The sequence below is a fragment of the Trichophyton benhamiae genome (genome assembly GCF_000151125.1).
Source record: "Trichophyton benhamiae CBS 112371 chromosome Unknown contig00142.0, whole genome shotgun sequence".
Taxonomy (NCBI): domain Eukaryota; kingdom Fungi; phylum Ascomycota; class Eurotiomycetes; order Onygenales; family Arthrodermataceae; genus Trichophyton; species Trichophyton benhamiae.
The window spans coordinates 173,922-195,184 of NW_003315099.1; the positions used below are offsets into that span (position 1 = coordinate 173,922).

The window sequence follows — 21,263 nt, forward strand, 5'->3', positions numbered from 1 at the left end:
TTTACTTCTCCGCGGCATCGTTTACACTGGTTCCCTCGCTTGGAGGGATACCCTGAAGGTCTTTCGACCCTGCACCGCCCTTTCGCATCGGTGGGAACCAGAATCCGGGATGGAAGATGGTGAATGTGGCAGCGCCCAAAGCAATCATCCTAGGGTCGTGTCAGTCATTAACCAAGTATAGGTGTACAAGAGACATCATATCAGCCTTACATTCCGTCGAGGAGCAGAAAGTCCTTCTCATTTCGCATGAGCGGGTTGCCCCAGCCGCCGGCCATCTCAGGTAGACTATACAACCACCTTGTAAATATTAAGCCCCAGGATAAAAGCATATCTTGAGCACTTACCGGTATATGCATCTGATCAGGATGGCGGTATAGGCAAAGACATCTGCCGCACAGAAGATCCAGAACGATTTACGTGCTGCAGCTCCATGGGGCAAGCCGCTGGAAGAAAATCCCTTTCCACTTCGGTATGCTCGGATGAAGAACTCAAGGGCAAGAAGCCCGCAAACCGACATGGTAGCTACCTGGAAAGCAATACCGGCAATAATGATACCGTTGCCGACGTTCAGCAGCTTGTAGTTACTCTTAGTTGCTGCGGCAGCAACCCCGCCACCAACTGATTGCAGTATAAGAGAACCAATATCGCACAGAATGAACACCCATGTGTATAGCTTTGGCTTGATACGGGAGTGCCCCGGGCCAACAAAGATGACGATATGCTTGATTGTCAGGTAGACGCCAGCAGCCAAGAAGGTGGGAGCCAGGATGAGGCAGACAATTTGGATTTGAAATGCGTCTTTCGACCAGGGGTTCTTGTTCATGAGCAGACGCCCCCCGTACCCGATCGCTTCTAGGGCGCAGGCCATGAACAACGCAATCAGAAAAGACCATGTGCGAGTGAAAACTCCAAGGCCTAGCTGGACGAGAGCCAGAAAGGCGAAGAATGCGGTCAGGAAGGCATTTGACCCGAGCTGGGGATAGTAGCCGTAGGTGGTGGCCACCACAGGGCACGCTGGCCCAACCTCTGTACACGTAGCAAAACTTGGCTGTGGCATTGTTCCCTTTTTTTTTTTATTTTTTTTTTATTTGGTGTTTCTCCGCTGGATAGTTAATGAGCAGCGTTTAATGAGGGTATATTTGAGATCGGGCTTGTGTCCGGCCCAGCAAGACGTAGGAGGAAGGGAAACCAGCAGAGCAAAAGGGAAGAAAAGAACGAGACAGCCGGATATCGCCTGCCATAAGTACGGAGTCATGAATTATGCATAACTTTTTTGTACCGGTTCATTAATAATAATATGCTGGGCGAGGACGGGGGCCGGGGAGGACTTGATATCGAGTCGTTCTCGCATTCCTGCGCTCGTTCTCGCTCTCGTTTTCTCTCTCCAGGCGTTCCGAACCCTGGATGGGCTCCACGGGGTCGGCCATGTCTCCCGTAAACCCGTGCAGGATGTCCAGGCTGGCTAGCTTGGAGATGGAAAAAGAATAGAAACGAAAAGAAAAGAAAAGAAAGCAAGCAAGAGGTAGCTTGTCCCCAGAAGAGTGCTGGCAGCCAGTCAGGGGGGTTCGTAGCTCGTTAATTCGATGATCGCTGCTTGCGTGCCTCAGAGCTGGACGGTGGATTATCCGGGCCTTCCGCCGGCATCATTGGCCAGCGCTCCCGAAAAGCCTTATCCCAACCACGCTACGGTGACAGCCAGGCCAGCGGACACTGAGCGACCTGTCATTCTGGGACATGCCGGCAGGTAATGGCTGTTATTAATGCGGCGGGACTGCTGGTCAAAACATGGCGCCCCGGAGATCGCACAAGAAGTCGCGGAATGGATGCGACCAGTGCAAGCAGAGACGAGTCAAGGTAGGGTTGTTGTTGTCCAAGCCAGCAGAGCTTTTTTTTCGTTCGGTTTGCCCTTGCACCGCAGGCTTCCCCCCTCGCTGCTACTAGCTATTGGGTCGTGTTAAGGCGTGGGATGGATGCTGTCTGCATCAGGGCCGATGGCATCGTATCTCTCTGTCCTTAACCGGTTGTTGATGGAGCCTGGCCGGTCAGGCATAATATATTGCTGCGTACCGGGCAACGCACAGTATATGGGGATTTCAATACATCTGCCCATCCACATCCAACTCCCTCCCCCATCAGCCGCGAAGGTGCCTGGCCCCATGCTTATTTCTTGTTTCTCTCCTGTTTTAGTGTGACGAACGAGGTCCTCCTTGCACCAACTGTCAGAATCGAGAGATAAATTGCGTTTACTCATTGGCGGCTGCTCGCCGGGTCAAAGCAGCCTCAACGACGTCTGCCGAAGCGTCACCCATACAATCATCCCTATCACCAAACGCGCCTCCCGTCCCCAGCGGTAACCAATACCATAATGGGCGGGCCGAGCCAAGTCCAGGCCCACCACCTCCTGTAGCACCACCTATTCTTCCTCTACCTCCTGCCGTCCGCCTGCTTGAGTTCGAATTAGCCCACAAATACACTACCGATTCATATAAAAGTCTTTCTGGCGTGCCCGAAGACGGGTATGCCTGGCAGGTCCATATCCCACGCCTGGCAATATCTAGTCCTTTTTTGATGGATGGGATTTTTGGGTTGGCAGCCCTGCATATAGCGTCAAGTGCAAAGCATCCGTCTGAAATTGTTTCGTACTTTGATGCTGCACTTCGATACCATACCCTTGCCTCGTCACCTTTCCGTGAGGCCTTAAACAACATCACACCGGCCAATTGTGAAGCCGTCTTTGCCTTTGCCATCATCACTACGGTTTTCACATTTTCCTCAACGCAGATAGCGCCAGGCGGTAGGGAAAGCGGGACTGTACTTGAAGATGTGATAGCAATATTCGAGTTATTGCAGGGAATCAAAGGCATCTTCTCAGTTAGTGAAGGTTGGCTGGAAATCGGCTGGTTCTCGTCAAGCATCAGGATAGAATCAGAAGATGTCCCGGTAAATAACGAGCCAGGAACTGAAATTGCCTTCCGAAAGTTAATGGCCTTTACGGATGAGACGTTAGCCTCTGCCAATGCGGAAGAATATAACGTTTTCAAGCGCCTAGTCCACAAGCTTGAGCTATGTTTCTCAATATTCCGTGAGAAACAAGATCAGAGCCTGGTATTATCGTGGCTAAGCATGCTGGATAAGAATACTGTATGCGAAGCCCGGCGCGGCAATCCCTTAGTACTGCTTCTCTTTATGCATTGGGCGGTTCTCATGCATCTTATGGAACCTCGCACCTGGTGGGCTAAAGGCCTCGGAGCCGGGCTAGTTGCAGAGTTGCTAACTCGATTCCCGTCCGATCCCCGGTTGGATGAAATGACTCGGTGGCCACGAGAGAAGGTAAACCTTCGCCCAATCAAGCTTTTGACATAGAAAGTATTTTGGGTCAAACTTCACCGGCGCGGGAGGTATGACGATAAAAGCTGAGTTCGGAGCAGGCTTGTTCTTTCTTTTTTTTTTTTTTTCTCACCTCCCCTTCTCCTCTCTTCGGATGAGATTAATTATCCTTCTCAAATGATGTAACACGATGGCAATGTTGGCAATGTTGCCTTCGTTATACTTTACGTTCGTCTTTTTTTTTTCCCCCATGTATATTTTAGTTTATTTTAGTTCAGCCGATAATGGACTCGTGTCTTCAAATCTGCAATCTAAGCGGAAAGTTTCAATTTGGAGAGTTCCTAAGGTGAGGGTCTAGTTCATCAGCTTGAAACTCAAGAAATAAAGATATGACCAGTTCACTCACCATTGGAAAAGTCAGCGTGGGAGCCACCCAGGCGCATGATAAGAGACCAAATTACCCCGGCAATCCTGCAATAATATTTCTGTGTCTCATTGCAACATATCACTCCACATCCCTGAGTTATAACAAACATGGGCCACTCCACAATTCCCACTGCTTTTTTCTCAGTTCTGCCAGGAAATAATATATACTAAAAATTAAAAGAGACGCGCAGGGTGTTCTTTCGGTGCCAAGAACGGGGGACTGTCGGACGAACGGGATATAAGAGTTAAAAATGCCATAAGTGTGACGGCCTGTTAAACCCAGGAAAGTATCCCGGAAGTATGGAGTACTAGGGCTGAACTGGCCAAGTACGAAACTCAGTTCAAGCAGGATTCCAGGGCCAAAGATGAGCAACGTTAAGACTCGCCATGTCTCATGGCGCCTGGCTGTCTGTGCTACCGAGCTAGGATATCTGTCCAACACTCATGGGAATCGAATCCGACGATAATGCGAGAATTGCCCGGAGACCAAGGCACGACACCCTTGGTCGTGTGATCGACTCTCTCAACTTTTTTGGCATATGTAAGGGGAGTGTCGTTTTGGGGTATTATGCGGCTCTCACTTCTGATAACCGTCCTGTTTATAGATCCCTGCCGTTGTTCTCTTAAAATAGCAATCGACGCTCCCAAGCCAGCTTAGGCAGTATTCAGGGCCAGAGCTCCGCCTTTCTCGCCAATCCATAGCACGCTCGGCCAGTAGGAGGGAGATACCGTCGCGTCTATGAGTGTCATTTACGTCGTGTTGACGTTGAGCCAACGGAGTACTTCAGCTGTCGTTGAAAAATAGATATCACGTGATTTGTATTTCGGGGAGTCTATTTTCACCTCTTGTTTGTTTTTCTGTCTGGAGAGCGATCTCACCTGCGAGACTAGCTAACTGACTAACTAACTAGTTCACGAACTAGTTAAACGGAAGAGAACGGCAGCGAGCCATCGCCGCTAGCTACCTCCATATATCCGGCCCTAGTGTCAATACTACTCATTCCTGCATGCTACTTTATAGTTCGTTGATGGCGCAAACTAACAAATCTTTCTGGATGTTTAGAAACAATACGGAGTACATGGGGTTCTTCATTGCATCTATATCCAGCTACCATGATGACAAGGACAATATCTCTCTATTGCATTCCCCGGCCTCCACAGAAGTCCGAATGACAGGTCTGTATACAGGAATATTCGGGCATCTAGCTTGGCCATGGGCGGCAGCGACCGTTGTTGCCATCGTTGTCCTAGCGAGTTCGTTAGCGGCGATTGACAACATTGCTCGCTAAGAGGGGATATCCACTTACAACCACGCAACGGCAGTATCTGGCGGCACAGTCTTGGTTGTGGTTGCACGGGCGGTCAACGGGGCACTGGATATCGCATTCAGTGTTAGCGGTGAACACGTCTAGCTGCTGTACGGAGTATAGCAGGTGTGAATTACCTCGTCAGCGAGATGGTTGTTGTTCCTAGCACCGAGGGTTGCTGCAAAACCGGTGGCAGCGAGCATCATGCTGACGATCAAGGAGAGCTTCATATTTGCGATTCTTCTGAAGTGGAATTGTTTTTGAATGACTGTACGGAGTATGTTTGTGCCTGGAAAGATTATGAGGAACACAGCAGGTCAATTACACCTTATATATCTCTCCATGCTCGTTTGTTGCCTCCTCTTTGCAGCCGAGAGGATCAAAAAACACCGCACAGCATACGGAGTAAAGCAGGATCAAACCAGCTGTTGACCTCTTGGTAGCTACGGTTTCAATTCTCGGGCATGATACCTGCATTGAATCGCCTACCCCAGATGTGCTGTTAAGCGAAACATCCTCCCGAAGGATTGGAATTCTGAGACATGCTTCCAGAGATGTACTATTATTTTGCTTCTGTGGTTCAACCAAGCCACAACGATCGACAGGCAGAGGAGCATCGCTCCAGTTGAAGCCAAAGGCTAACAATAAATTTTTGTCTGCTTCACTTCAGCTCGATCCTATGGTCTTATCTTTGGCATTTTTATGGTAAACTAAGCGAGATCTAAGTACGTAGTAAGACGATCGATTCTTCCAAATTGCTGTCACATATTTATTCTATTAATATCCTTTGATAGCGAAGATCTAGCCCTGGAAGATCGCTCTTGTGTACGGAGTACTCCGTAGTAATCGTCGGGCATTGGCTTCGCATCTCCAACTTCAGCCCGCCCACAATCCATTCAGGTACTCAGTATGGAGGTATCTTAGAGCCGCCAGCAGCTCCTTCGCTGTCTCTTAATATCAATGGAACTTCCCCTACCTACTGCTAAACACCTTCCTCTTTAGGCCCGGAAAAAACACTTCCATCACGTGATTAAAAGGAACAATGTAAATCCGAAACAAATGCAAACGAGACAAACAAGCCAGAAAGCGTAGTTTCTGCCCGATCCGGCAGTGCGTCTTCGATCTTCCAAACTGGGCAAAATCGACGACTTCGACTTCGGCTTCAGCTTCTTCGTCTTGTTCCTTTTTGCGCGCGCATTCACGATCTTCGTCGACTGTTCTGCTCGCTGAGACTGGCGAAGCGCGATGCCCAGGAGAGGCCGCTGCATAAGACCCTGACGCCGAGCGAGTTTCACTGCAGACGGAATACTACCGACCTGGACATCTACATCTACCTCACCCGCACATCCAAAGCGCATCACTACGAACGCCCTTTCCCAGATACACATACGATGGAGAACTTCCCGACACTAGAACAGGCCGCGCGAGGGCGGCAAGGTGATCCTATGCGCCATCCCCACGGCGGAGGACATCACGGACCCAGCCCGCCGAGCAACCCGCAGCAGCAACAACCGCAGCAGCTGCAGCAGCCTCAGATCCCCCCGGCTTCCGCTATTCCGCTTCTTGAGCCCCAGGGCCCTCCTCAGCTGCCTCCCCAGCTCTTTACGACTGCGGCACAGCTACTAGACTTGACAGACAGTGAGATCCTTACCTTTCCGCGCTGATAGTGGGGGAACTTGTGTGTGTGTGTGCTTGAATTTGGGGTACATCTGGAATCGGAGAGTGAGGTTTTATAAAGTCGTGGCTAATTGATACATGATATCTGGCGTGCAGAGAAGTTGGTGTTGGTTCTGCGTGATGGCCGCAAGTTAATTGGAGTATTGCGAAGCTGGGACCAATTCGGTATGTCAATGGGCATCTCCCTAGTCCCTGCATTGCGTTAATAGAGAGAATACAAAGGCTAACAGCTATCCAGCCAACATTGTACTGCAGGACACTATTGAACGACTATACGCCGAGAATCTGTATGCTGACATCCCTCGTGGAGTGTTTCTGGTCAGAGGAGAGAACGTATTGCTTCTTGGAGAGATTGTACGTCAATGTCCCTGCAAAGATACCAGCCTCCAACCACTAATTATGTCTCCAATGCAGGACCTCGATAAAGATGATGACATCCCAGAGCCTTACCGACAAGCACCTGCGTCCGAAGTCCTCAAGCTAAAGAAGCAGGCCGAGGAGCGGCGGAAACGCAAGGACAAGAGGCGAAGCACGCATTTGCAAGCCCTCGGGTTTGAGCCTGAGCACAGCGGAGAGATTCTCTTCTGAAATGACTTCCCCCCATCAGATCTAATCTAGTCTTTACACGAAATAGTGCTGCTACTCTTAAGGACTATGCTGGACACCGCTACGAAGCACACACAAAGCATTGATATGTGAACAACCAGCTATGCCAGGTACTGCCCGGGAGCCACCTGCACAGGCTCTGTCTGCCCAAGGTGCCCTCCCTTTTCCTGTCTAAATAGAGCTCTGAAGATGGATACGCCAGGCCATGCAGAATATTGTGAAATGCATCTCCTGCGCCAAAGCGTCTGTTTTATATTTCACACAATGACAGACCACCTTTTTTTTCTCTTACCAACCCCGTCTCTCTTATCCATCTGACCCTCGAGTCTATAGATCAAAGATAGAACTATCTTTTTCTGCTTCTTCGTTAAAAAATAATCTGCTGTCTTGCTGGCCCACACACTGAACTTCCGCTATCGATAAAAAACCCACTTGGCTCAACTAAGAAAAAAAAATAACGACGCCAAAAAATTATCTCGAAAACCATAAAAAGAGCATAAGAAGAAGAGAAGTAACTCCGGCTTCACCACCAACAAAAGCTGGTGACAGCTTCGACTCTAGCATCGCCGGCAGAAGCAGAGACAGGAAGCGAGAGCGAGTCTCCTGTATTTCGCCGTCATGGCGTCGCTGCACGAGAAGCTGGACAAGATCAAGTCCCCCAAGCTGCAGAACCAGCACCATGTAAGCAGCCCATCTACAGCTATACAGACAGGCAGACAGACAGACAGAGAGAGAGAGATAACTGACAATGGCATACGCAGACCGGAGTCGTCCTTTCAGCAGTCGAAGACACCCTGCGCGACCAGAATGCCGAGTTCACCGCAACGGCCTACTTTGCTGCGCTGCTCGCCCTCCTCCCGCAGTCCATCAACACCACCCAGGGCATCGTGAATAAAGAGCTGGCAACCTCCGTCGTATATCTGCTCGACACGGTCTCGGCCTTTGTCCCCGCGCCGCTGCTCCGCTCCAAGTTTGCGCAGATACTGGGCAGCTTGGTGCCGGCCCTGACGCTCGCCGAAGTCGAGGCCCCGCTGCTCAAGTCGTCCGTCGGTTGTCTGCAGAACCTGCTGATAGCGCAGGACGCGGCGGCATGGGCGCTGCCGGCGTCGGAGATCGGGCCTCGCAGGGCCATTGCGGGCATGCTGGCGCTGGCGGTCGATCACAGACCAAAGGTCCGGAAGAGGGTGCAGGATGCGCTGATACAGATACTCAGACAGCCCCCGCCGAGCCCATCGCTGGACCACCCTGCGGCTGATCTATGCGCTGAGACGGCACTGAGGACTCTAAATGACAGTGTCACTGCTACATTGAAGGCGCAGGGGAGGAAAGGGAAGCATCAGCCGGACCACCACCAGCAGCAACAGCAGCATCATGAACCCGCGGTGTCGCATGCCCTGCAGCTTGTCAAGGCTATTGCGGCGGCCTCAGGAGGCTGGCCGAGCAGGAAGATCGAGCCACTGTGCGAGCTGCTTATGAACGTTGCCCGGTCGTCGAACGAGTACCTTACCATGGGCACATTCGAGGTGTTTGAAGTGATATTTACAGGAATGGCAGACGAGTTCACTTCCTCCAAGCTACCGCGTCTGCTAGACGCTATATCAGAGCTGAAGCCAGCACACAACGATTCGCAGCTGCTCCCACCGTGGATTGCAGTTCTGTCTCGAGGCTACGATGTCTCTGCCCAGGTTTCTGCGCAGGAAACGTTTGAGAAGCTGCCGGAGCTCTTCGACCTGTTCGCGAGCTTCCTCACCTCGCCATCACGGAATATCCGCACTTCTGCCTCGGAAGGTATGATTTCGCTTCTGGTTGCGTGTGTTCCGGAGTCTGTTTTGCTAGAGGCATCAGTGTACGATGAGAAGATCATTGAAAGGCTGGCCAGGTCAGCTACGGGATTGCTTGCAGTCAAGTACCAAGTTGCTCGATCAGAGGTATTCAATGTCCTCGAAGCCATGTTCAACGCCTTGCAGTGGAAGAGCTCGCCTGTGATGAACGAGGTGGTGAAGATAGTTGGTGATCTGCGTGCAAACGAGAACTTCCAGGGCAAAAAGGAGGCCGAGAAGGTGCTGGGTGCTGCCATCAATGTCATGGGCCCCAAGGCTGTGCTTGATATCATCCCACTCAATATCGTGAATCAAAAGGCCGGCCAACCCGGTCGAGTGTGGCTTCTGCCTATTCTACGAGACCATGTCGCCAACACAAGTCTGGCCTACTTCCGCTCTGAGTTTGTGCCATTGAGTGAAGCCCTGTATCAGCGGGTGATGGACTACGGTGATGCAGAGAAGACTGTTGAGGTCAAGATCTTCGAGACGCTGGTACAGCAGACTTGGGCCTGCCTGCCTGGATTCTGCGAACTGCCGCTGGACATGAGAGAAGCCTTTGATCAGCCGTTTGCCGAGCTGCTGTCAAATGTGCTGTATAAGCAGGCAGAGCTACGAGTAGACGTGTGCAAGGCGCTGCAGAACCTGGTCGAGTCGAACCAGGCGATTACCTCCGTTGAGTCAGAGACTGAAGATCTCGTCTTGCAGCGGCGAGTTACCCGGGAGGAAGCGAGGAAGAATATCCAGCATCTTTCTGGGTTTGCAGGAAACATGCTTGCGGTGCTCTTTAATGTCTACAGCCAGACACTGCCGCAGTTCAGGGGCTATATCCTGCAATGCATCAACGCATATCTGAGCATTACAGGCGAGCAGGTATGTTATTACTCTACATATACATACTACTTCTATTACTAGTCTAACAAGAGTAGGAACTCATTGAAACGTTTGGCCGAGTAACGTCTATGCTGGAGGGCGCTCTAGAGGAAGAAGTCAATGCCAACAACAAGCCCAGCACGGGTCGCAAGGACAAGATGCCTCCAACCTCGCACACACTGATGGATCTTATTGTGACGATGTCCATCTACCTACCTCGCAGCAGCTTTGCGACTCTCTTCTCGCTTGCCTCGGTGGTGCTGAACAAGTCCTCTTCGGACCCCCAGCTTATCAAAAAGGCATACAAACTCATCCCCCGTCTTGCAGGCACAGAGGCCGGCCGCGCAGCTCTAAGCGAACGTAGCTCGGAGCTACAGGCCCTCATCCTGTCAACAGCAGACAAGACGCCTGCCCCAGCTCACCGGGACCGTTTGCTCGCGATTCACGAGATCATCACCCACCTACCGACCGAAGACCTCCATTTCATCCCCGGCATCCTCTCTGAGGTCGTACTGGGCTGCAAGGAGAGCAACGAAAAGGCACGGACAGCTGCATTTGCCTTGCTTGTCCACACCTCGCAGCGAATGATCGACTCCGAACGCAACCCGCCGGGCACGAAGATCCGCAACTCGCTGGTAGCACATATGCCAGACGACGCACCAGACGCACCCGCCACCATTGAGGAACTATTCACAATGGTTTCTGCTGGTCTGGCCGGTAGTTCACCACACATGGTTGCGGCCAGTGTAACGGCCATGTCACGTCTGCTGTTCGAGTATCACTCGCAGCTCCCGACCTCGATGCAGTCCGACCTGGTGCAGACCATCGAGCTGTTCCTGACCAGTAACAACCGTGAGATCGTCCGTTCGGTGCTTGGCTTCGTTAAAGTGGCTGTGGTAGCGCTACCGGACGATCTGCTCAAGCCGCGCCTCCCGTCCGCGGTGCCTAAGCTCATGATGTGGAGCAAGGAGCACAAGGGCCGACTGAGGAGTAAAGTCAAAGGCATACTGGACCGGCTGATACGTAAATTCGGAGCGGCCTTTGTGGAAGGGCTGGTGGAAGAGTCAGATCGGAAGCTGGTTGTATCGATACGCAAGGAACGAGAACGGCAGAAACGCAAGAAGGAAGCAAAGCACGACGAAGACGACGAGGATACACAGCAGCAGCAACAACATCATGTCCGAGGCCAGCAGTCTGCTCAGGCGGGACAGAAGTCGTTCAGCAATGAGTTCGACAAGGCAGTGTACGGCTCTGATTCGGACTTCATGTCAGGCGACGAGTCGGACGCAAGCGAGATTGAAATCGACAGTGCAGGCAACACCACCAAGCGGGCCATTTCGTCAAGGGAGAAAGGCAGCAGCAGACGACGTACGGGTGCGGGTGCTGGTGCTGGTGCTGGCGATACAGGAGAGCAATACATCCGTGAGCTCTCGCCTGAATCCAACCCGCTGGACCTGCTTGCCCCCGATGCACTGGCGAGTATATCCAGCACCAAGCCCAGCGTGCGCTTCCTAGCGTCGAAACATAAGCAGAAACGCCGCCCGCGCATGGACGAGGACGGCAAGCTGCTTCTGGGCGAGCATGACGACGAGATGGACGCTTCTGCCGGCGGTGCGGGCGCAGAGTCCGGTGTAAACGCCTATGTCACTGCCGTCAGTGGCCCGGATGCGCTGCGGAAGGGCCAAAAGGGCCGCCTGAGAGCCAGCCAGAGCAAGAAGGGAGACGATGACGACGAGATGGAGATGGATGTGGATGTGGATGTGGATGTGGATGTGGATGATGTTGAGAAGAGTAAGACGGCGCGTGGACAGGGACAGGCTGGCAGGGGCAAAGCCAAGGGGCTTGCAGCCAAGTCTGGCCGAAGAGGCCTCGGGATGGGCAAAGAGAGAGGCAGCCCCGGGGGAAGCGGGAGGATTGAGAAGCGCAGGAGGGATTCCAGGGGTGCCGGCGGTGCTGGTGGTAGGGGGCGAGTTGGTAGGTGAGAAGTGAAGAGAAGCGGCAGTTGGAAGAGGAAAAATGGCTTGTGTGGTATAGATTGATATATCCATGGTTATACAGCGATCAGAAGTCTTTTTTTGTTTTTAAGAGCAGGGAAGAGTGACGATTATCTACTCCGTAAAGTGACTCTCTATATGCATGTGTGACTTAGCATGAACAGCGATGATTCCCTAATACGGTCGATCGATCTTGATTAGACGAAGGGTGTGGGAGAGGGCGTATGTATGCGGTGGGTTTGGGTGGTATTATTCGTTCATCGTAAAGAGAAAGAAAAAGTACATATGCTCAGCAAAAACAACGATAGTAAAAACACACACAAGATAGATCAATACATAGATAGATAGCAAGTAGAAGATAAAAAACAAAGAGCAAAAGGGGGGGGGGGGGGGGGAGGGGAGGAAGAGGCAGCCCGTCTATACAGATCCCGCTTCCGGGTCTCGTTTTCTGCGTTTCCTCCTGGCGCTGGCGAGCCAGAGACACCACCAATTCCTAACCGCCAAGACAGCAGCGCGGCCATCGTCGGTCTTCTCCTTGCCGTCAGGATTGCCCATGATCATGACGAAGATCCAGAAGCAGGCGCATATCCAGGCGGCCAGCAAGGTGGGAGGGAGGAGTAAAGGGGAGAGCAGGTGGACGACCACGAGCATGGGGGCCGAGTAGTTGGCGTACAGCCTTGATGTCGAGCTGTCGGCGGCGGCGGGCGTAGTCGTAGATGCAGGAGTGCTGGCTGAATCGGTGGCAGTGACAGGCTGGGTGGGGATGGTGGAACTGGAAAGCGACGCTGAGACGGGCGTAGAGGTAGAGATGGTATAGGACTGTCGCGGGGAGGTCAGGGCGGACGCTGGCAGGCTCGAGTGGGTGCTGTAGTGCCGCCGCGAGCGTTTTGCGTGGTGGCTATGATGGTCATGGCGATGGTGATGGCTGCTACTGCTGCTGCTGCTGCGGCGGCGGCGGCGGCGGTGATCGTGGTTGTTGGTTGGGCTGGTGACAGTCCGGCGGTTGAGACGGAGCAAAGGAACGAGCAGCCGGCAGACCTGTTCCGTGAGAGAGGTGGGCGGTTTGAAGAAGTGCGAAGGGGGACAGAGGCGTAGGGGGATGGCGAGGAGGAGGAATATTAGGGATATAAAGGCGTAGAGGGCGGCGAAGATGGTGAACGGCGGCAGACAGAAGGATATCCGGAGCTACATCAATAACCCGTGTGTCAGTTGGTCTGTGTAGTAAAATATTTTTTGATATACGGAGTATATCGGATTCATTAACAGGAGGAATTAAGGGGAGGAAAAGGGAAGGGAGAGAGAGAGAGAGAGAGAGGAAAAAAACACAAGAGAGCACGTACTAGCACGAAGAAGGCGTTTTCATGCGAGCAGCCAGGCTCAAGCTCGTCTTCATCGGCCTCTTCGTCATATTCTTCTTCGTCGTATTCACGTTCTTCTCGCTCTGCTTCTTCGTCTTCCTCTTGTTGTTGTTGTTGTTCTTCCTCCTCCTCTTCATGGTCGCGGCCGGCGGCGTCCTGGTGGTCGGCCTGGCTGCTGTGCCGTCTGCTCTGCTGGCTGAGACGGCTCCGGTGGCTCTGGTGGCTGCGACGGGAGTGCGAGAGCGAGTGCGAGTGCGAGTGCGAGAGCAGGTCTGTCCGAAGCTGGCTGCCCTCCGTCGAGCCCGTCGAGTCCGCGGCGAGCATCTTGATCCTCCGCCAGTCCTCCGCGTCCCGGTCGGTGTCAGCGTCGACCTCTGCTGCGTCTGCGTCGACGACCTCGATGTCGACGGGGAAGTCCATGCAGCCAGCATCGAGGATGTATGCGGCCTGGGGCACCCGGACCGCCCCGTCTGGCTCAGGAGCACCGGAGCTGCTGACGCTGGCCGGCGGGTGTAGATGAGACAGCCGCAGGGCCGCGGCGGCGATACGGCGATGCTCGTCGTTGGCGTAGGACGGCGTGTAGCTCATGCCCTGCGGCGGCGTCTTCGACCTGGTCCTCATTGTCGTCTGGCCGCCGGAGTCGTCGTCGTCGTCGTCGTCGCCGTCGCCGTCGCCGTCGCCGTCGCTGCTACTGGGCGCTGGGTGTCTCCTGCGAGGGTCTGCAACCGATGCCCGCGTCGATGCGAGGGCGACATGTTATATATATATAGACATATATATATATGGCGGGAGAGAGAGACAGAGAGAGAGAGAGAGAGAGGACAGGAGAGGGAGTGCCAGCCGTCGCTCCGTCCGCCGTCTTGCTGCCTTTTCCCGCCAGATTCTCCGACACGACCAAGAAAAGACCAAGAGGCCCCAAGCCCGGCGAGGTTTGGCAGGTTTGGCGCTGGGAGGAGCGAGCTGGCGCGAAAAGGCGTCGCTGGGCACTGGGCGGAGGCTGGGCAGGAGTCCTTTAGCTGGGCTTTAACTAGGCTTTAGCTGGGCTTTAACTGGGCTTTAACTGGGTGTAGCTGGCGTAGTCAGTAGTAGGTTCCGCGGTCTTTAACTGGGCTTCCGGCGGTTAGTTAAAGGCCTGGTTAAGAGACTCAGTTAAAGCCCGCCGTTCCACTGACCTTTTCGCCCAGCGCTCTTAACTGACTGCAGGCGCCTTTAGCTGGCTCCAGTTAAAGGCCCAGTTAAAGGCCCAGTTAAAGGCCCAGTTAAAGCCCAGTTAAAGCCCAGTTAAAGGCTTAACTAACTCCAGTTAAAGGCCCAGTTAAAAGGCTTAACTGCGCGCAGCAGCCAAGCTCGCCCAGGCGCCGAGCCCCTTGGCGCGGACAGGGTCGCCCGGAAGTGGAAAAGGTGGCGTCCATCTCTTGCTCTCGCGTTGGTCTTGAGCTGGTTTGGCGCGGCAGGGCAGGGCGGCGGTCGGTCTCCCGCCGTGGGACGCTGCGGGCAGGGCGGTTCTTGGTTGGCGGCGATGGGATGAGGGTGCGGGTTCGTGTAGCAGAGCCAACGCGACGAGACGAGGAGAGGAGAGAAAGAGAGGGAAGAAGAAGGATAAAGAGGAAGAAAAGCGAGAGACGCAAGCGAATTCGAGAGCAAGAGATCAGCGATTAGTCAGCGCCAAGGGCTTAGTCATGGATGAGGTAACACGGCTTAAGTAAGATGGTTACTAAGGAGTGACTAAGCATGAGGCTGAGAAGGCTAAAGGTTAAAGTTAAGTAAAAGTTGACGACGACGACGACGAGATAGATACTAAGTAGAAGATACTTAAAGACAGAAGACAAGACATAAAGACAGGTAGAGATATGATGTTGGAACAAGTGAGACGACGACTGATGATGACAGAGAAAAAGGACATAAGACGGCCTTGCGCTTGGTTTTCCCTTCCTGCTCCACTCCCGGTTTTCCTCCCTCCAGGCCCCAGCAAGTTGAAAGTACTAAAAACACGAACACAGACAAAAAAAAAAGACACAGGACGAACTGAACTGAACTCGAACAGGTAGAGGGGTCAAACGAACATTAAGAAAACGTAGTAGGAGAGATGCAGACTGGATAAGTTTATCAAAGAAAAGCAAGGAAAAGAAAGGAAAAACGAGACAAGAAAACAGAAGGAGAAGAAGAAGAAGAAAGACGAAAAAAGACAAAGCAGAATGAATACAGTTGAAGAAACGAAGATGAGAAGAGATAAGAATGTCATCATCATCCCCTCGTCAGAGTCAGTCAAGTAGAGATAAGAGGCTAGAGATAGAGATGGGTTAATCAGTCAAGTAGAGAGGGCTACGCCTCGGCCTTCGTCTGGCTGTCGCGCTCGCCACGCTCTCTCTCCCGCTCTCGGTCCCTATCCCTGTCCCGCTGGGAGCCCTGGCCGTCTCGGTCTCGCTCCCTCTCACGGTCACGGCCAGTCACACTCCCGCTTCCATTGACGCTGCCGGGACTGCCGCCCTTGCCCACCATGGCAGCAGGCTTCTTGCTGCCCGTATCGTCGTCCCCTTCATCGTCGTAGTCTTCGTCAACGTCCATTTTGCGGGCGGGCGGCTCAAGCGGGCCCTGGGACGAGACTGAGACAGGAGGCAGAGCAGAGTGGTCCTTGCGATCCCGCTGGTCCCGGCCGTCATGGTCTCGGTCCCTCTCCCTCTGCTCTCGCTCTCGCTCTCGCTCACGGTCTCGCTGTTCTCGCTCCCGTTCACGCTCTCGCTCGCGGTCTCGGTCTCGCTCCCGCTCCCGCTCCCGCTGCTCTCGCTCACGTTCCCTCTCCCGCTCTCTCTCGCGGTCTCGCTCACGATCACGATCTCGCTCGCGCTCCCGTTCTCTTTGTTCTCGCTCCCGCTCTCGCTCGCGGTCCCGGTCCCGGTCCCGCTGTTCACGCTCTCTTTCCCTTTCACGCTCACGCTCACGCTCCCTGTCGCGCTCTCGCTCTCTGTCACGATCACGCTCGTCCTTTGGGAGACCGGCGGACAGCGAAGGGAGAGACTGGGGCCCTCCCGATGGGCCGGTGGGAGCTTGGCCGGGGGTCTGAGGCTCGCTCTTGGGTCCCCCCCCCATGTGCTGGATTGGGGGTAAGGTTGGCGGGTGGTGAGCTGCGTCGGACGGATGGTATGGCTCATGGGCACGGCGAGCATGGTCACGATCCTCGCGACGGGCTTCGGACGAGCTGCGTCGGCGGAGATCTCGTGGTGACGCCAGGCGTACGTTCAATCCTCCCATGCCCGATACCGGACCGGCGGGACCAGGGGAGCCACGGCGTGATGGCCCCTGTGGTGGGCCGGGTGGTGGTGGAGGGGGTCCTTGTCCCTGCACAGGGACCTGTCCGGGGCCCGGCTGATCTTCCATGCGAGTGTCGTGTCGTCCGTCAAGTCGACTGCGTGTTTCTTCATTTGCAATCTTCTTGACCGGTCCGGCCCCGGGCCCCGGCTCGGGCTCCCATTCTCGCACTCGCTTCATGCTCGACGCTGGTCGCTCGTCTCGCTCACGAGCGGCCGCTTCAGCCGCTGCGATGGCTGAGGCGGGTGCGGGGGCTCCCGAGGCGATGCCGCCGTTCTGCTGAACCCCTTGCTGGCCCGGTCCGCCGGGTCCAGGAACATGGTGGTATGGCGGCTGGTGTGGTGCGAACGCCGGGCCGGGTCCGCCGGCAGTGTTGGCACCGTTGCCTGGGCCAGTGCCGTTGGCGGAGGCAGGACGTTCCTCGCGGATGGGACGGATTTCAGTTGGGGGAGTGAACGGTCGGCCGTACTGTGAGGGCCCGGCGCCGTTGGGACCTTGGTTGTTGGGACCGGGGCCGCCCGGTCCGTGGCCAGGACCAGGTCCGAGGCCTTGTCGAGGCTGTGGGAAAGGGGGAGGACCTGGTGCTGGACCGTTGTTAGGACCTTCGTGCTGCTGTTGAGGCTGTTGTTGTTGCTGTTGCTGTTGTTGTTGCGGGGGAGCTAGCTGTGGAAGAACCTGGGTTCCAGTATAAGTATGCGTGTTGGACAAGGGGAATTTGGGAGAAGGGGAGGATTGGCCACCCTTGCGGGAGGATATGGAATGATGGGGAGGCCGGTAGGGCGGGTGCGGTTCGTGGAACTGCTCCTGGCGTGGACTGGCCTGAACCCGAGGCTGGGAAGGAGGAGGTCCTCTTACGTTATCTCGTTGCTCAAACTGGCTGCCCGGTCCATGAGCGTTGCTGGCATTCTGCGGCTCTCCGCTTGGTCTGCCCCATTCCGCGATCCGGGCTGGCGGAGCGGGACCCTGAGGTGGCAGTCCGCCTGGTCCAGGGGCCGGAGCACCCCATTGAGGTCCAGGCGGAGCGCCGACGTTCTGCTGGTATGCTTGCGGATGCACGTCCTGCGGTGCCGGGGCGTTGCCTGCGTTGGCCCCGCCTGCCTGGCCGCTTTGGAGCAGCTGCAGCCTCGCTTTGATGTGGACGTTGGTTGGGTCGAGGTCTGCAGCGCGGCCGTACGCATCCAGTGCATCGCTCGTTTGGTTGTTGCAGGATTCGTACTACATGCTGTTAATATGCGACAAAGACGACAATTCAAAAATAGAGACAATAAAAATTGGAGCAAGGGAATTAAAAAAAGAGACATACCAAAGTGCCTAGGTCGTACCAAACCTCTGAGATGTACGGGTTCAGGCGGATGGCGCGCGAATATGCATCCAAAGCATCGCGGTACTGGTTGATCTGGTAATACAGGACTCCGATGGAGCACCAGAAGGTTGGGTTGCGCCCGTCTCTGTATACCGCCTGCTGGTAAGCTTCATATGCCTTGGGATACTTGGCCTGAGACATATAGCATCGTCCAAGCAGGTACCAACTCTGCGCATCGCTGTTGTCTATACGCTTGTTAGCCTAGAGATTACGTCTATGCAGTTATGTAAAAGGCTAACGTACCAGCTGAAACAGACTTCTCAAGGTATTCGATAGCCTGTTCCTGGCTGCTGTAGTTGTTGTTCTGCTGATGGTAGAGCCATCCAAGCTGCTGGAGAACCTTTGCGTGGTTGGGCTCGCGCTCAAGCACACGTCTGTAAGCTGCCTTGGCTGCTTCGAACTGTGGAGATAGTCAGTATATACATACATACATATATATGAAAGTCAACAAGCAAAAAGTCAACAACTCCATGGGCTAGAAACGTACGTCTTTCTGCTGTTCATGAACATGGCCGATCTGGAACCAGATGTCTTCTTCCGTAAGCGGACGAGGTGGGTCGTTGACGATGTATCTAAAACACTACCAAGAACAGTGGTGTAAGCCGAGAGCCCGCCAATTATGGGGCAGCGAATTGCACTTACGTCTAAACTCTGCCCGAACTTCTGCTGTTGCTTGTATATTATGCCGAGACGGAAGTAGATCTCGTTTGCCTTCTCAAAGTCTGGCTGCATGCGCATGACCTGGGAGAAGGCCTCTTCGGCGTGATCAAGGGATCCGTACCGATCATACAGGATACCAATGCCATACCAGAGTTTGGGCTCCTTGGGGTCGCGAAGATGGTAAAGGGCCTGCTGGTAGGCCGTGTATGCTTCTTGCAGATTATCAAGCATGAGATAGCAGTGTCCTTGTCAACGTTGTTAGTTTATGTTTTTTGAACCTTGTCTTTGTTGTAGTTTGGTTTGAAAGGAAAGGTGAAACCTACCAAGTGAACCCCATGACTCGCCGGACTGGGGATCGAGCTTGAGAATGGCCTGGAGATACTCGATGGCCTTCTGGAACTGCTCACGGCTGCGCAGGAGGCAGGAGATGGCACTCATGGCAGGAATAGACCACTGGTTGTGCCGAATAGCCTGTTCAAAGGCGTACATGGCGCCATCAGGGTCATTCATCAACTCAGACAAAGTGCCTACGCGTGTTAGTCTTAAAATAAAGATTTTATAAAGTAGGAATATTCAAAGACATACCAATCTGAAGCCAGACTCCTTCGTTAAGCTGGGCGATCTTCTGTGAAATAGTAGGTGGCATCCCCTTTTGAGGCTGGCCAGGAGCTTGCTGCGGTGGACCAGGCGGACCAGGCTGCGGCTGGGGACCCTGCTGAGGACCCGGCGGCGGCTGTTGCTGCTGCTGGGCCTGCTGAGCCTGTTGTTGAGCGGCCTGCTGCTGAGCTGCTTGCTGCTGGGCCTGAGCCTGAGCCTGCTGCTGCTGAGCCTGCTGCTGGGCCATGGGAGGGTGGCCGTTGACCTGCGGATGGTTTGCCAGGGCCGGATGGTGGGAGGGATGGGGGTGCATTGGGGGCGATGGCTGCGGATGAGACGCCATCGCGTGTCTCGCAGCCTCAAGGGGCGTTTTTAAGCAGTGTCTTTGACTGCTATCTTGCACGCTGCCAGGCACCCAAGGACAAAATCAGAAGGAAAAAAATAAGTAAAATAAACACGGGGGAAGCTCTTTTTGGTCCTGTGTTCAACTGGTTAGCTGGCCTGCTGCAGAGCTGGCTTCGCAGCGAGAGCCAAACAGGACTGGGGAGCAGGGCAATTGAACGTACAGAAAGAAGTGTGCTTGAGATTGCGGCGACGGTGACAGCGGCAGGAGAGGCTGTCACGGCGCCCGTCACGCAGAGGGAGCGACGGCGGAGGCGAAGGAGGCTGGTCGGTGGTGGTGCTGGGACGAGAGGTCGAGGAGCGCGGGGCGCGAGATGAAGCCGGCCTGGACACAGCAGACGGGCGTGGAGAGGGTGAAGCTGGGCAGAGGCAGAGAGGTGAGGCCGTGAAGTGCAGAGGAGAAGAAGGAGAGAAGACGAAGGGTAAGAAGAGTGGGAGACGGGCTTGAACGAGGATTTGGCGCTAGTGGGAAGGGTTTCCAGGCGGCGCTTAGTCAGTCACCCATCACCCTAGCCCAGCTCCATCTGACGTCTCCATCGCGATCTCCCGCCGGGGGGGGCCAGCTTCAGTGCCGCCGCTTGGCTCGCCGCCCTTTGCTGCGGTGCCTGTTTCAGCCTCTACTGCCGTCTTCTCCCTCGCCGTCCTCTCTGCTGTTTGTCCTCGTGTTGTCGCTGTTGGAGTCCGAATAACACACTGTCAGGATGTCCAGGACTGCCAGATCGGGCGTGGTCAAACCATGAAACAGGCTCTGCTCGCCCTTTCCTTCTTCGGCCGCCTTCGTCATGCCGCGCCCCACCCACCGGGGCCCACTTTTATTATTATGCTTTTTATGCTTTTTTTGGTCTGCAAAAATCGGGAAGGGAAAGGGCCAAAAAAATATAAAAAAAAACACTCTCCAGAAAAAGCAAGCACGAAGGGCTAAAGAGTGGGTCCTGTCCTTTCTCCATGGTCCCCACCTTCCTGCACGCTTGAACCGCGCTAGCACCGCCAAGAATGGACCCGCCCGTAGACCCGCATCTTTGAGGAAGGATCCACCCGTGTCCTTCCCTCCTTCGTTCTTTCCCTCCCCTCCCAAAGCTTGAGCCCTAACTTTCTTTGCCTTTCCTTGGCTTATGTCAGCACCTTCTACTCGCGCGTGCTTATGTAACACCCAACGTGCGGACTGCCAAGCACTGATTATGTCATCCCATCCCCTGCTGTAAATTATGCTTATGTCATCGTCCCTCCTCCTCCTCCTCCTCCTCATGTCGTTCGACTTTCCCAGCGTTACTCTGTGTATCTCAGCACAGTATACGTACATACTGACTAGCAGGTAGCTATATGATGGATATGCTATATTTATATGGGGCGGATGCTGTTCACCCGCCAAGTACCTGACGTGTATGCGATACCTCTCGCCAAGGTGCATGTCCGAAGCATCATCGTGAGCAGCCAACCCTGTCCACGACTCGCCAGGCGCAGAGAAAAAGTCACCCGAACCAGCCAACAAACCAACGGTGCGATCGCATCGGGCGCATCCCCGGCCGCCAGCAGCGCCCTTGCTCGCTTGT

At 54.3% G+C, this 21,263-nt stretch overlaps 8 protein-coding genes across 8 annotated transcripts; 5 read left to right on the forward strand and 3 right to left on the reverse strand.

Annotated features, from left to right (window-relative positions):
- Position 1: 1 nt before the first annotated feature.
- ARB_00620 (uncharacterized protein) lies at positions 2–1,057 on the reverse strand (the record flags this gene model as incomplete). Its single annotated transcript, XM_003013029.1, has 3 exons — positions 2–149; positions 211–285; positions 345–1,057. 3 exons carry the CDS (start codon positions 1,055–1,057, stop codon positions 2–4), a joined length of 936 nt encoding a protein of 311 aa, XP_003013075.1.
- Positions 1,058–2,568: 1,511 nt separating this feature from the next.
- ARB_00621 (C6 transcription factor, putative) lies at positions 2,569–3,363 on the forward strand (the record flags this gene model as incomplete). Its single annotated transcript, XM_003013030.1, has 1 exon — positions 2,569–3,363. One exon carries the CDS (start codon positions 2,569–2,571, stop codon positions 3,361–3,363), a length of 795 nt encoding a protein of 264 aa, XP_003013076.1.
- Positions 3,364–4,781: 1,418 nt separating this feature from the next.
- On the forward strand, positions 4,782–5,769 carry ARB_00622 (uncharacterized protein; the record flags this gene model as incomplete). The annotated part of the gene is made up of 3 exons (XM_003013031.1): positions 4,782–5,007; positions 5,184–5,337; positions 5,475–5,769. 3 exons carry the CDS (start codon positions 4,782–4,784, stop codon positions 5,767–5,769), a joined length of 675 nt encoding a protein of 224 aa, XP_003013077.1.
- A 682-nt stretch (positions 5,770–6,451) lies between these two features.
- ARB_00623 (small nuclear ribonucleoprotein Lsm8, putative) lies at positions 6,452–7,325 on the forward strand (the record flags this gene model as incomplete). Its single annotated transcript, XM_003013032.1, has 3 exons — positions 6,452–6,698; positions 6,834–6,902; positions 6,976–7,325. 3 exons carry the CDS (start codon positions 6,452–6,454, stop codon positions 7,323–7,325), a joined length of 666 nt encoding a protein of 221 aa, XP_003013078.1.
- A 636-nt stretch (positions 7,326–7,961) lies between these two features.
- ARB_00624 (uncharacterized protein) lies at positions 7,962–12,015 on the forward strand (the record flags this gene model as incomplete). Its single annotated transcript, XM_003013033.1, has 3 exons — positions 7,962–8,024; positions 8,105–10,033; positions 10,090–12,015. The coding sequence occupies 3 exons, from the start codon at positions 7,962–7,964 to the stop codon at positions 12,013–12,015; spliced, it is 3,918 nt and encodes a 1,305-aa protein (XP_003013079.1).
- A 429-nt stretch (positions 12,016–12,444) lies between these two features.
- Positions 12,445–14,006, reverse strand: ARB_00625 (uncharacterized protein; the record flags this gene model as incomplete). The annotated part of the gene is made up of 2 exons (XM_003013034.1): positions 12,445–13,212; positions 13,368–14,006. The coding sequence occupies 2 exons, from the start codon at positions 14,004–14,006 to the stop codon at positions 12,445–12,447; spliced, it is 1,407 nt and encodes a 468-aa protein (XP_003013080.1).
- Positions 14,007–15,238: 1,232 nt separating this feature from the next.
- ARB_00626 (uncharacterized protein) lies at positions 15,239–15,658 on the forward strand (the record flags this gene model as incomplete). The annotated part of the gene is made up of 2 exons (XM_003013035.1): positions 15,239–15,364; positions 15,467–15,658. The coding sequence occupies 2 exons, from the start codon at positions 15,239–15,241 to the stop codon at positions 15,656–15,658; spliced, it is 318 nt and encodes a 105-aa protein (XP_003013081.1).
- Positions 15,659–15,707: 49 nt separating this feature from the next.
- On the reverse strand, positions 15,708–19,654 carry ARB_00627 (uncharacterized protein; the record flags this gene model as incomplete). The annotated part of the gene is made up of 7 exons (XM_003013036.1): positions 15,708–17,906; positions 17,995–18,239; positions 18,298–18,454; positions 18,542–18,634; positions 18,697–18,959; positions 19,038–19,241; positions 19,300–19,654. 7 exons carry the CDS (start codon positions 19,652–19,654, stop codon positions 15,708–15,710), a joined length of 3,516 nt encoding a protein of 1,171 aa, XP_003013082.1.
- Positions 19,655–21,263: the final 1,609 nt, after the last annotated feature.